The sequence below is a fragment of the Falco punctatus genome (genome assembly GCF_963210335.1).
Source record: "Falco punctatus genome assembly, chromosome: 7".
In the NCBI taxonomy this organism is placed as follows: Eukaryota; Metazoa; Chordata; class Aves; order Falconiformes; family Falconidae; genus Falco; species Falco punctatus.
The window spans coordinates 1,628,571-1,642,132 of NC_137587.1; the positions used below are offsets into that span (position 1 = coordinate 1,628,571).

At 39.7% G+C, this 13,562-nt stretch overlaps 1 protein-coding gene across 4 annotated transcripts in view; it reads left to right on the forward strand.

Moving 5' to 3' along the window:
* Positions 1-13,562, forward strand: part of INO80 (INO80 complex ATPase subunit) — an 81,284-nt gene that overhangs the window by 18,720 nt on the left and 49,002 nt on the right. For all 4 annotated transcript variants that reach the window (XM_080394820.1, XM_080394821.1, XM_080394822.1 and 1 more), the window contains exons 10-23: positions 124-319; positions 518-585; positions 907-1,116; positions 1,670-1,750; positions 2,956-3,051; positions 5,313-5,372; positions 5,996-6,138; positions 7,194-7,278; positions 7,792-7,909; positions 8,865-8,950; positions 9,971-10,138; positions 10,581-10,714; positions 11,514-11,581; positions 13,025-13,118. In XM_080394820.1, the coding sequence (XP_080250946.1) occupies positions 124-319; positions 518-585; positions 907-1,116; positions 1,670-1,750; positions 2,956-3,051; positions 5,313-5,372; positions 5,996-6,138; positions 7,194-7,278; positions 7,792-7,909; positions 8,865-8,950; positions 9,971-10,138; positions 10,581-10,714; positions 11,514-11,581; positions 13,025-13,118 (1,607 nt within the window). The remainder of the gene's footprint in view (positions 1-123; positions 320-517; positions 586-906; positions 1,117-1,669; positions 1,751-2,955; positions 3,052-5,312; positions 5,373-5,995; positions 6,139-7,193; positions 7,279-7,791; positions 7,910-8,864; positions 8,951-9,970; positions 10,139-10,580; positions 10,715-11,513; positions 11,582-13,024; positions 13,119-13,562) is intronic.

Here is a 13,562-nt window from a genome sequence, read left to right on the forward strand (position 1 = left end):
GATAGATCAGTTGTTGATATATTGTTAGAGTAAAAAAAATCTGTTTAATGATATTTCAAACATTAAACTTTTGTCGGTATTTTTTCCCCTTTCATCTGTTCTTTGTAAATGCTCTTCTCTTAGGCTAAGAGACAGCAACGAAAACTTAACTTCCTGATCACGCAAACTGAATTATATGCCCATTTTATGAGTCGTAAACGAGATATTGGACATGATGGAATACAGGAGGAAATCCTACGCAAACTGGAAGACAGCTCTACCCAAAGGCAGATTGATATTGGCGGAGGAGTAGTGGTCAACATCACCCAAGAAGATTATGGTAAGTGATTAATCGACAGTGCTTCCCATTCACTCTTCTGTATATTCTGTATATTCTATATATTCTGAAATATACTGTACTCCGTACATTATCGTGCAAACTTACAGTCTCAAGCACAAAATCCTTCTGTGTAAGAAGCACTGCTATAATTACTGTAGTTACTGCTGCGGAGCTCTAACATGGAGATGTTGTTTTCAGACAGTAACTATTACAAGGCCCAAGCTCTGAAGAATGCTGAGGATGCTTACCAGATTCATCAGGCCCGGGTATGTATTTTTTTGAACCATGAAGTAGTTGAGAAAGCAGAGTAATCAGTAGAGGACACAGAACCGGTATCTTTCATAGCAGTTCAGTGAAATAGGTTTGTTTAATTCCGGGTGCCAGATTTGGATTTAATTCTGTTGGCACTTCCTGTGCTAAACAGGTAGAAAACTAGGATATAAAGATTTGGACTACAGGAACAGGCTTGTTTTCTTTTAATCTCTGGCAGAAATCCTATACCTTAATGTGAAATGTAAAGCCCTTTACCGTAGAGTTTCTTGTCAAGTTGTTCATCATCTTACGCATAGTTTCATCTTCCTGTTTAGACCCGATCATTTGATGAAGATGCAAAGGAGAGTCGGGCAGCTGCTTTACGGGCTGCTAACAAGTCTGGTACTGGCTTTGGAGAGAGCTACAGTTTAGCAAATCCATCTATCCGCGCGGGAGAAGATATTCCACAGCCTACCATTTTTAATGGAAAACTGAAGGGTTATCAACTGAAAGGCATGAATTGGCTGGCCAACCTATATGAGCAGGTATCTTAGTACATCTTGGAAATTCTTAAAACTTCTAGGGTTGTTCAAGTCACTAAACTTGGTCAAAAAAATCCGTTTTACAAATAGACAGGTTATACTCAATCTGTAATGTCTGTACAAGAAAGGAAAATGTTATGTAAGCCACATAACCAGTATTCATGATTTAACAACTTTCAACGGGGCATTAAGTTAAAGGTTCTTTATGTGAATTTTTATACAACTGTTTATCACTTAGATTATGCACTGAGAGAGCTGCACACTGTTTCAGGCTTGGGTCAGCTGGTAAACTGCAGGCAGGCAGCCTTGTCCTTGTGTGCGTACCCCGTCACAGGGGGATTGCAAAGTGCAGACAGGTGGAGGGAAAAAACAGACTGAGGGATGAAAGTGCAGTTGAGGTAACTGAACTCTTAGTAGAAGACGTAAGACACAATGAGGTGTTTCAGAGGTGTCACAGTGGGGCTGCTCTCCCTAAATTCAGTGGCAACTGCTCTGCTAGTCCTGTATGGATTAAAAAGTGGTGAGGTGAAGGTGTTCATTTATGGATCTTTTGCAGGGCATCAATGGAATCCTGGCAGATGAAATGGGTCTGGGTAAAACAGTACAAAGTATTGCTCTCCTTGCACATCTGGCTGAGGTAAGTCAAATACAGGAATTAAAGCTTATTCCTGGTCAGTATGCTTGGTAGAAGATGCATACTTTTCACATTAGAAATTAATTCTGGATCATAAAGCTTGAATGTCTTAAAAGGCATTTTACCCTTTGTTTTAAAGCAGAGCCTTTGAAATGCATGTGAGGGTGTGTGTGTGTGTGTGTATAAATAAAAATAGAATTTTCATTTATTCAGTCTTTTCCACTGAATTTGAAAGCCTGATGAGGCAACAAGTTGTACACTTCATGGCTCACTGAGTTTTACAACTCAGAGACATGTAGAAATGAAGACCAAATTCTGAGCTTCGTGGCAATCAACATGGATTTCCAGATTTCAGTGGTGCATTTTATTTTATTTTTTTTAAGAACCATAGTGATTCTTCTGTGCCAGGGCAGACAAACACAACAGGAAAAGCAACAGGAGCCTACTTCTCCATGCAAAAATAAATATCTATCTGAAAAAAAAAAAAAAAAAAGTCTGATTGGCATCCAGTCACTTGCCTTAAATAGGAGATACCAACCAAGTGATACTGAGAGCAGGATTAGCTGCAGTAGTGACCAAATGACAGTGATTGCCTTTGTTTATGTTCTTCTCGCTACCAGTTCACTGGCACTGTCAGCCACAATACTGGAAGGGGTGTGCAGAGCTAAAGGCTGGTGTGCTCACCTGTATGGAGGGGATAACAGACAGGCTTTTCTCCCTGCTGCACTGCCACTTCAGATTTTTGGAAGCCTGCACAGGGCTTTTTCTGGCTCTCCCTTATGCAGGCCAGCTTGTAACTACTAATGCAGTAAAGGATCAACTTTCTCCCTCACCAGAGGGTGTTCCAATGTGATATGATGGAGCAAAGCTTTCCAGTGCCACCTCAGGTTCTTTTCCTCACCAAAATGACGGGCTGTTAGTAATGTGAAGGTGGCAACTCCCAGAAACAAACGAGATTGTTCTGGGAATAACTTTGCAGTTATGAAATAAGTCTTAGTGAAACATCAGACCTGCTCTGTTTGATTCTGTGTCATCTGCTGTGCTGGGAGGAAGTTTTGCTATGTTGTGTATAGTTCCCTCTCTTATGTAGCCACTGTCTTTTAGTAGTTGTAAAGTTATGTCAACTGTCTCTGTATCCTTTCCCCTCAATTAATTTGTGGATGTCTTTGTGGTTTTGTTTTTGTTTTTTTTTAATGTGTGTATTCCAGAGAGAGAACATCTGGGGACCTTTTTTAATAATTTCACCTGCCTCTACTCTTAACAACTGGCACCAGGAGTTTGCCAGATTTGTACCTAAGTTTAAGGTAATAAGCATGTGCAAGAAAGTTCTTCCTGTTTTCTCAAAAGCAAATTGTTTTGTTCTCCTGAGTTCTTCACTGCATCTGGGTGCCTGATTACCTTGGAATTTGAAACTGTAATGGGCTTGATCATGATTTATATTCTTTTCCCCATCATCCTGTTTTTTTCTGGAGCATTCAGTTATCTAGGGCTTAATGTTCTTACTTGAACCACATGGTTTTACTTTTGCATCAGCTTAAAGACACCTCAGTGAGGAATTGAAGCAGAGCAGGGAGTGGATGTTCAGTTCTAATGTGTGGGACTGACAGCAGATGCAAGAATAATATTTCAGTATTTTGTATATGTATATGTATAAATACAGTACAATATACTGTATTTAGGGTTAGAGCAGTATTTTCAGACATTCATATCAATTTGGGTAAGATAAAGGTAATTTAACAAAACTGAACTCTAAACAGGCTAGAGGGAGACAGAATGCAGTTGTTACTACAGAAAAAAAGAAGAACCATAGGCATACAACCTATGAGGAGGGAAGTGAGTCACAAATAGATAAGAACACAAAAGATTAAAATAAATGAAGTTCTTCAGGTATGTTGTGACCATGAAAACATAGTAAGATAGAAAGCAAGGAACAATTTGTTACTGAAAAACAAGCTGCTTGCCTATTCCCCAGTGGAAAACAGGGAGTGTTGCAAAGAAAGATTTGAAAAGAACGTATGCTGCTGGAACAGTGGTGAAATTTTAAGATTAAAGATAGACAAAAGTGTCAGAAGCTTGCAGTTACATCTGCAAAGAATAATGGATTAAATATTTGAGGAGTTAATGTAGTAATCTTTGACATGAAGAGGTCTAGATAATTTTTTTTAGTATCTGATTTTCTTCTTTACAGAGAACAGTAAAAGACACTTAGTTATAAGTAACCAGTATACCAGTAACATCCAGTCTAATTGTTTGAATTTCTTGGCTACTTAATAAGGTGGAGGAAAAGACTTAAAATATTGATATAAGTAATATTTGATTTCTTGATCTGGGGTAGGCAGTATTAAAAGGCTTACCTTTTAGCAAATAGCTTGTTCACAGATCCCTGATGAGACCATGTGTTGGTTACGGTGGTATATAGTTTGAGGTATTTGTAAGAAGAGAAGTGCTGGAATGTGGTTCAGTACTGGATGATTTGTGTGACTTATATTTTGGGATAAATTGGGATTACTGAGACTTTAAAACTGATGAAAAAATTATAAATGCTTAAGTTAGTGAGGAGCTACTTTAAAAGAAAACCCTAAAAATAATGCACTTATATATTTGCATAGCCCAAAATAATAGGGACCCTGATTAAAAACCTTGGAGTAGAAAACATTAGAGCAGTTGGCCATTCTACCTACTTACTTTCTCATTTCCTTGAATCAGTTTGTTGCATAGAATAGGTGAGCAATTGTTCATATTTTCTCCTTGTGAATGAAATACAGAAAACATTGCAAAAACGCAGTGCAAAAATGTACTTTCTTGGTAGTCTAGTTTTTTACTAACATCCTTTTTTCGGAACAGTTGGAGTAATATTCAGCTATGGGCACTTTGAAATTCAGAGCTTGTCAGCTGCAGGGTGGAGATGTCCGAGCCCTTTCCCAACCTTCCGCCGGCCAGACGGGAGATGGCAGTGCGCCGTCATTAACCAGCAACTCTGGTCTCCGCGCATGCAAAGATCTCAGTAACAGGACCCATGAAATTCTGAGCTATAAATGGATTAACAGATTTCTCTGGCAGTAGTGCTTACTTTTTAAAGTTCTTACGTTAACTATATCCAGACCAGATGTTTTAACTCATCTCAGATTTCTGGGTACAGTTCTGAAATACAAAACCAAGGAGACAATGGGAATATTAAACAGGAGAATGAGCCCACTAGTCCTGTAGGGTTAACTGTGGCAGTTGAGGGCATGCCTCTTTCTGCCAAAAGCAAAGTATCATTTTTTATTTTTAGAAGAACCTGTCTAGAAGGTGTAACACGCTACTGGGCATTTTGAGATCCTCAGCATAGGTTGGTCTGGTCTTCGTAGAAGTCATAAGTTGCTTGATACCTTTGCCTGGAATGCTCTGTTTCTAAGCATTTTTAAATGCTTTCTGATTTTTCTCTGAGTTAAGAAAGGTAATTTCCCTTTTTGTTTTGGAGAAGGAGGTCTGTCTCCCCTTATGTAGAATATGTAGTATAAAATTCTAAAGCTGGTGTATCTTTATTTGAAAATAATGTATTTCTACTTTTGTACTGTTACAGGTGCTACCTTACTGGGGAAATCCCCATGACAGAAAGGTGATCAGGAAGTTCTGGAGTCAGGTAATACTGGCATGCCCGTGTGCTTAGACAGTCTTTGCTGTCTATGCAGAGCAACCCAGAAACTGCTGCTACATGCCACCAAGCTAAATGATGTGTGGATGCAGAGTTCTGTGTCTTCATCCATGTAGTAGCATTTTCATTAGCATAATGAGGTAGAAGCCTTCTCTTGTGCTGGAGAGACAAGACAGGACAGGGCAATTCAGGGCAGTATGGAGTTCAGCTGAAGAAACTAGAGCTCTGTAAATAAAGCAGGAAGTTTCAGTGTCGTCAAGGACTGTTAATTGTATTTGAGTAACCTAACTCAGGATGCCCAAACCTAGCATCCCTGCAGGCCTGTCAGGTTGTTCCTGATTTAAAACCAGCATTTTGTAGGGTTCAATGCCTCGGTGTTGTCTGGCACATTAAGAAGCGTCTGAAATTGTTCAGGGACTAATGGGCTGAAGTCCAGATCCACCAGTTGACTAACCATGCTGTAATTGATTTAAAAAGTCAGCTGAGGAAAAATGCAGTAATAATGAGAAAAGATTATGAAATGGAAGTCTGAAATTACAGTATACACAGGTGAACTCTTCACAACGTATTTACATTATGTGGACATTTGTTTCTTTGTTTTGTGGTTATAGAAGACACTGTATACTCAGGATGCTCCTTTCCACGTGGTGATTACCAGTTACCAGCTAGTAGTACAGGATGTCAAGTATTTCCAGCGAGTGAAGTGGCAGTATATGGTGCTGGATGAAGCGCAAGCGCTCAAGAGCAGCTCCAGGTAATACATTAACTGGAAACGTAAATCTTCCCTCTGTATCAGCTTCTTGAAGGAATATTGAGAAAACATCAAGATTACAAAAATGGATAGCAGTTAAAATTGATATGCAGAAGACCCTTTAAGTGCCTAACCTAGTTAAGCATCTGTATAACACTCTGATGCTGGATTGATCCGCTAGCTTTTTACATTTAAATTTTCCTTCTCCAAGCATGTAAAATGTAAGTAAAAAGTAATTGTGGAGCAGAAACACAGGTGGAGTACAGGGCAGTTAAACAAAACAGTGTGGAATGCTCTTCACCTTCTTTCCTGACTGCTCACAGAATTCTGCCTAGTGAACAGTCTGTAGTCTTCACCATATATTGCTTATATTGGCTCCATTGAGTGCATTATTTTGATTCCTCCTTCAGTGGCACTGTGCAGAACCCTGTGAATACTGCTGGCTGCAGCAAAGCCCACTTTTTGTCATAAGACTCTGTGCCAGAAGGTTTTCTGTTTGTTTTCAAGTAATGGATTCGTCCGTCTTTGCTTCTGTAATTGCTTTCCCATAACCTTTGTCCGGGTTGCCACTGTACTCGGTCAGCTGAAGACTGCTTTAGATGCAGACTCATTCCGACCCAGGTCTGTCTCTTCTGCGTTCTTTGGAAACTGCCCCTCTAAGAAGACTGTGCTGTGTCCCTCAGCACTCTGCCACGGCAGCACACACACTTGGTGGTGTAAAGGCTGAAAAGCAGGTGACATTCTGATTCGTAACCACTGTTTCTTTTGGGAACTTAATTATTCTGATTATGAGATGTTATTAGTGTCCATGCATTTGTATTAAAAATGAGTTAAAAGATACTTAGAAAAATAAATTACGCACATTTCTTTGTACTTTGTGAAAGGCTGGGGAGTGGCTGTGATAGTTTTACCCGGTGACCTCCAAAAATCATTTGTGAAGGTCACTGGAAGCAATTGGTCTTAAGATATTGTGGTTTAACTCCGGCCAGCAACTTTGTCTTATATCCTTCTTCAAAAAGCAGTTTTAATGTTGTTTTTTTCCTTATTTTATTCATCAGTGTTCGTTGGAAGATTCTGCTACAGTTCCAGTGTCGGAACAGATTGTTGTTGACTGGGACCCCAATCCAGAACACAATGGCTGAGGTATCTGGGAGCTCTTAAAAATGGACTTTTCTTTATAACAAGGACATATACTGAATATATACGAACAGTTGAGAAACCTGTTGTATTTGTGTGTTTGTGGGATCATAATTGTAGCAAAACACTGCCAAACAGATTTGGGATAAGCTCTGGGAGGGGAAAATTTGGAAATGTGCCACACGTCCAAATAAAGATAAAACTGAAGGTACCGGATGGTTAGTAATGCCTAGATTACAGGATGAAATCCGCTTCTTGTGGCTTTTCCTTCTGTTGGCCAAAATTGTTGTGTTGTGTTTCTCACTGCCTTCTGATGGTGTCTGTCATGTTGGTATATTTGGCATTTGTTGAGGGGGAGTGGGGGAAGAGGATGCAGCTGTGTTTTTGTTTAATTTTGCTGTGTCTTGTGATCTAGTAAAGTGATTTTGCTTATGAAGAGCTGCAAGGGTATGGGATCCCCAATTACCTTGTCCATAGTAGGGTGACTTCTGCTGATCTGCTCTTTTCTCCTCCTTTTAGCTGTGGGCCCTGCTGCATTTCATCATGCCAACACTGTTTGATTCCCATGAAGAGTTCAATGAGTGGTTTTCCAAGGACATAGAGAGCCACGCAGAAAACAAATCCGCCATTGATGAGAGTGAGTGCAGTGTGTAACTACAGTAGTTTTTATATTAAAAAAATCTGTTACCCTGTTTCTCTTTTTTGGGGATGTGTGTGAGAAATGTCACCTAAAGCAGAGGGTGCATAATGGGATTGGAACCTTATGGATTGTTCATGTAAAAATACGTGTTTCTGACTGTAATGAATAGAAAAACTTGTAGTAAAAACATTGATTTTCTACTTGTCTGAAGTCCTCCTTCCCAAACACAGGAATATTTTAAATATTTATAAGTTTCTACAGAGCACATCATCTTGAAGATCTCCTGAGTGTGTTACAAGCTGTAGACATAAAAATGATGACACAAAGTGCTAAACACCTTTTGAACTCCAGAAGGAAAGCTTAAAATTTCTTCTAAAAAATAATCTTCATGGTAGATTTTAGGGATAGTTATGGAGAAAAACCTGGCTAGGTAAAATGGCTGATTTGTAACCACAGTAGAACACCACACAGTTGGAAACAGTCACAAAAGTAAAGGCCTTAAGAGCTCAGATACCCAGAACTTCATTTTTTACAGGTTATCATGAAGAATGCAGTTGTCCTGCTCTTGTAATGCTATAATTCGGGGGGGGCAAGACCTCAAACTGTTATGATGTCTTAGTGAATTAGCAGTGTCTCATCTGAAACTTTCTTCTTCACTAATAATGAGTGATAAATTAAAGCCTGTACTGTTCAGCCCAGGGGAGTATAGAACACATAAAATGCCTTAGAAGTTCATTCTTCAAAGCAGATCTTTAGATTTGTAATTAAACAGTGTAGCATTGCACTCATTTAAAAAAAAGAAAAATGAACGGAGAAATATCAACTTTGTGCTGCAAGAGCTGTGGTGAGGGGAAATGGCTGAGCAGTAAGAGACTTAATTTGTAGAAGAACACTTTATAGTTTCTTCTTTGGTGAAATAATTGTTCCTTCTTCCCCATTTCCTGTATTTCAGACCAGCTATCCCGCTTGCACATGATCCTGAAGCCTTTCATGTTGAGAAGAATCAAGAAGGATGTGGAAAATGAGCTGTCAGATAAGGTGAGAAAAAGTGTTTATCTGGAATGAGTATTTCAACTTTTATTGTCAGAGCTCTGTCCTCTAATCTGGTTTTTGCAAACTCATTTGTCAGTCTGCATACCTGACATTTGATTGTAAACCTTTCACGGACCTTCAATTTCTGGCACCATATCCCAGCAATCTCATTAGATGTGAATGTAACTGAAGAACCCCTAATTAATAAACTTGCCTAAGGAAAACATTTTGTTAACAGTTACAAATAAAAAATCTTTCAGCCTGATTAAGCTGACAGAAATATCGCTAATTGAAGTGAAGGAGATCGATACAGCAATGATTGGGTGATAAACATCTCCAGTTGCCTTGGTGAGGGATTTGGCATGGATTTAAGATTCGTCTTGCTTGCTTGTACAGAGCAAGGAACGCATAGCGGCAGCATCGTACCCTTCTCTCGTTAGTCTTGTCTCTTGATTTCATGTGGATGTTAGCAATACTGGATGATCTTGTCAGCATGTCCCCAGGTTTTGAGACCACTGGCGAAGAGATATTTATTTCATTCTGATGTGCTTATTAATTTCAGAACTGGAACTTCCCCACAGACACTGTTGTGTGATGTACCTGTCCTTATCATGGGCTCCTGACACCTGTTTAAAATGGCTCTAAATGGGTAGATAAGATTTTACCAGTAGGGTAGTAGAATTAAGGTCAGATTTTAAGCTGATCAGCTGCAGATGGGATGTTTTCAGAGCTTCTTAAGAATCTGTTTACTTAGTTGTGCTTATGTACTTTTAAAGGTCTGTGTCCTATAGCATTACCTAAGCCTTCCAAAACACACCTATTTGTTAAGGTCCTTCCCGGATTGGATCCTGAAATACAGACAGGAATGCAACTGCTTTTTTTGTTGTTGTTGTTTTGGTGTTTGGGGGTTTTTTTGTGAGAAAGTTAAGTTTTCCTTAAGATACATTTCTCTGCTTTGTGTATACTGGTGTGGTCATCCTCCGTTTCAGAGATAGAAAAGGCTAAATCTTCCTTGCTGTTTTGCAGATTGAAATTCTAATGTACTGCCAGCAGACAAGTCGACAGAAGCTGTTGTACCAAGCTCTGAAAAACAAAATCTCCATTGATGACCTCCTGCAGTCCTCAATGGGCACTACTCAGCAAGCACAGACCACCACTAGTAGTCTCATGAATCTAGTCATGCAGTTCAGGAAGGTAAGGCTATTTTAAATAATATTTTTTTCAAAGTGTATTCATTCATTAGCACAGAACTAAAATACAGCTTGTAGAAAGCACCATATAAAAAAATTTCTGACACAGGCAAGCAAAGTTGCATGCAGTCCTGTTGTGTTTCTGATGCAGTGATGTTGGGATAGAGGAGCTTTAGCCAAGTGGTGCATGGATCTGCTAACTGGTTTGGTTCCAGATTGGTTATTGAAGGAAATCTTTCACTTGGGAAGAAAAGGCAACAGCGGTTATGTGAATAGGAAAACATCTGATGCTGTATTCCAATTTGAGTAGATACACTAAAATAGCTGTGCACTACTAATAAATACTGAAGTTTCAGTGATCAATAGTTGTAGTTAATTTGAGGGTTAAGTGCTGCGTCGGACTAGATTAATTCTTCCCAGTGTTTGACATGCTCTCTTTCTTATAGGTGTGCAATCACCCAGAGCTGTTTGAGCGACAAGAAACTTGGTCTCCATTTCACATCTCCCTAAAGCCATACCGGATTTCAAAGTTCATCTACTGTCATGGACAGATCAGGGTCTTTAACCACTCACGGGACAGGCAAGTCCATTTCCTCTCTGGCTTAACATATTTAATATTATTGCTAGACTTACTTTACCTTTGTAAGTGCTAATTAACTCCCTTACTTGATGTACTTACATGACATTGGCCAAGGGATGCATTCCTACTTTACTTTTGTTCATTCGGCTGTTAAGCATCTGATATCTGATGCTCTTTCTTGGTGGAATCCTGATCATCAAATATCCGTGTGAATAAGAAAGTCAGGAAAAAGAATTTAGAGTTGTTGCTGATGATGTGTAATAAATTATGCTTTAAAAGAATTCTTACCAAAAAAAAAAAAGGCCAAAAAACCAAAAACCTCTGGTTTCCCTTCAGTGAGTTTTCATGCTTAAGGAAGCTATCGGTATCTGTCTGTTGTGACATGGTGTATTGGTGCCTTGACAGCTTGTAATGCTTACCTTGGATGAACAGAAGCTGCTTGAGTGCAGTTTGCTGTTTTCTCTGACTGTGGAAATTCTTGATCAGTTTTGTCTGCATTCAGTTATGAGAAATGCTCGTGGCAGAGATGAGGAAGCCACGTTTGAAGATGAGACTAATTGTTGTACAGTGTAAAATGCACCAGAGCGATGGCATGGCTCGGTGTCAAATTAACAGTAGTGCACATGGACTGGTGATGCTTTTCTCTTACTGCCGTGCAATTCCAGATATTCAGAGTGCTGAAATATTTGCAGTGAAGCATGGAAATTACTCTGCATCTTCTGCTGATTGTGTGATTGAACATTGTATGTGTTAACACCTTCTCAGTGATACTGTTTGGTTCTATTGCTTTCATTTTCAGGTGGTTACGGGTTTTACTTTCGCCATTTGCACCAGACCACATCCAGCAGTCTCTCTTCCATAGGAAGGGTAGGTTTACAGTCCTGTGTGGCAGGTTGGGTTGCACGCTTGCATGTAATGTTGTAATAAGTCTTATTCAGGGGAAGGACTGAGAGGCCAGATCAATTGGTCCTCTGAGATAATCTGATTGGAACTTGTCAGAATTTTGTTAGCATTTGTACTTCTACATATATTTCATTTGCTTAGTGAGGAAAGGATGGAAGCAGCTGGAAGAAAAATAAACTATGACAACTTGTTAGTTACCACTTAATGCTACTGCAGTCTCTTCTTCCATTCCTTCTGTCTTGTTTTAACTTGCTTCAAGGGATTAATGCTGCCTTTTTAGTCTAATGTCAATTTTTCATGGATTCAATTCAGAGAAATCTTGGATTTGTGTCGGTACATTCTGTATTATATGTTGAACTGCCAACTTGTCTTTCAAGTAAGAAGTGGATGAGATGCAAGTGACCCAACATCTAATCTATGAGCAAAAAACCCACAAAAGCTGCTTATATTGACAAATAAAATTTATTATAGATCTGCCCCCCCCCAAAAAAAAAAAAAAAAAAAAAAGTGCTAATTGGATTGCTCAGCCGGTGGGATGGGAAAAAGTTCGGGAGAAAAAGCAAGAGAGGTACTGTACTGGCTGTGTTACTGTGCTGAAATCTGCTAGCACGGACGCATTCAGCTGTCCAAACCCCTTTTCAAGCGGGGACAACCAGGTGCAGCTACTGGAGTCTGCACTTGTCTGTAACTCTAACTTCCCTGTGTCTTGCTGATTATTCTGGTTTCTGTTTGTTTTGGCATTCGTTATGGGCTTTTTCTTGGGGACCTTTTTTGGCGTGCTGTTGAAGGAAAATAATTTTGAGAATACAATTTTTGTGTAGAAGTTAAAAAATAGAGAGATGAATGGTACTGGGGATATGCGGTGCACATGGGTGGGCCTGAAAGGCCTTCTTCATGAACAGAGGGACATACCTCTCCCGCTCCCCATGCTTCAGCGCAGTGTATCCATCATCCTCACTGTATATGTTGCATCCTTACCCCATGCTTGCATTTCCCCACCCCCTTCCAAGGCATTTGGCTAGCTGGGTGAGAGGCAGCGTGTTTGGGTCAGCCATCTGGCTGGTAGGGGTGGGGAGTCGCGAGCATGCACGCTGCCTGTTGATTCTTAGTAAGTGAAATCAATGTCCTTACTGGTTGTGTGGTGTCTGGCCTGGGACGTGTTTCTCAATAAGTGCCCTTCTTTTGCCAAGACTGGAAAAGAAACTGGAACTTGGAGTCAGGCAACAGTGATTCAGACTAAATTTTCAGTATTTCTACAAGATCTAGGTTAAATTAGGTAAAATAAATCCTCTTTTTTCACCTAGATTTGCCATATGTCAGAGGATGTGTCTCCAATTAATAAAGTTCATTGTTTTCAGCTGTGTCTGTGAAATGTGTTGGCTTAACTTCAGTATTTCTGTGACATAGGCATCAATGAAGAAAGCTGTTTTTCTTTTCTCCGGTTTATTGATGTCTCTCCAGCGGAAATGGCAAACCTCATGAATCAGGGACATTTAGCCAGGTGAGGACAACTTTGGGTTTTTTTCACTTTTTAGCAATTGTAGGAAACATACAGGTGATGTTAGGGGCATCTCTCCATAAACCTGCATTTTCCATGCCTCCTAATACTTCTATTTATCTGTCATTATCTAATATTATAGCAGCTTCTAGAGTATTCCTCCAGCTATAGGGCATTTGTGCAAGGCAATTTTTATGCCTCTCAAAAGGAGAAGCCCTCTGTAACAAAGATTTAGCATTGTAAATAAAGAAGATGGTCAAAGGGCAACAGAAGAGTTTGCTTAGGATGACGCTGTAGGTTGCTGGCGTTATCAAGCGCAAAAGCCAGACTTTGCAGTGAAGTGGCCTTCCAGTGCTTACCAATTGCACTTGGGCATGTTTTAACACATGCAGAATAAACTTGTGTTGTGGTAGTTGTTCTTCGGCTCCAAGCCATACTTTCTACTTC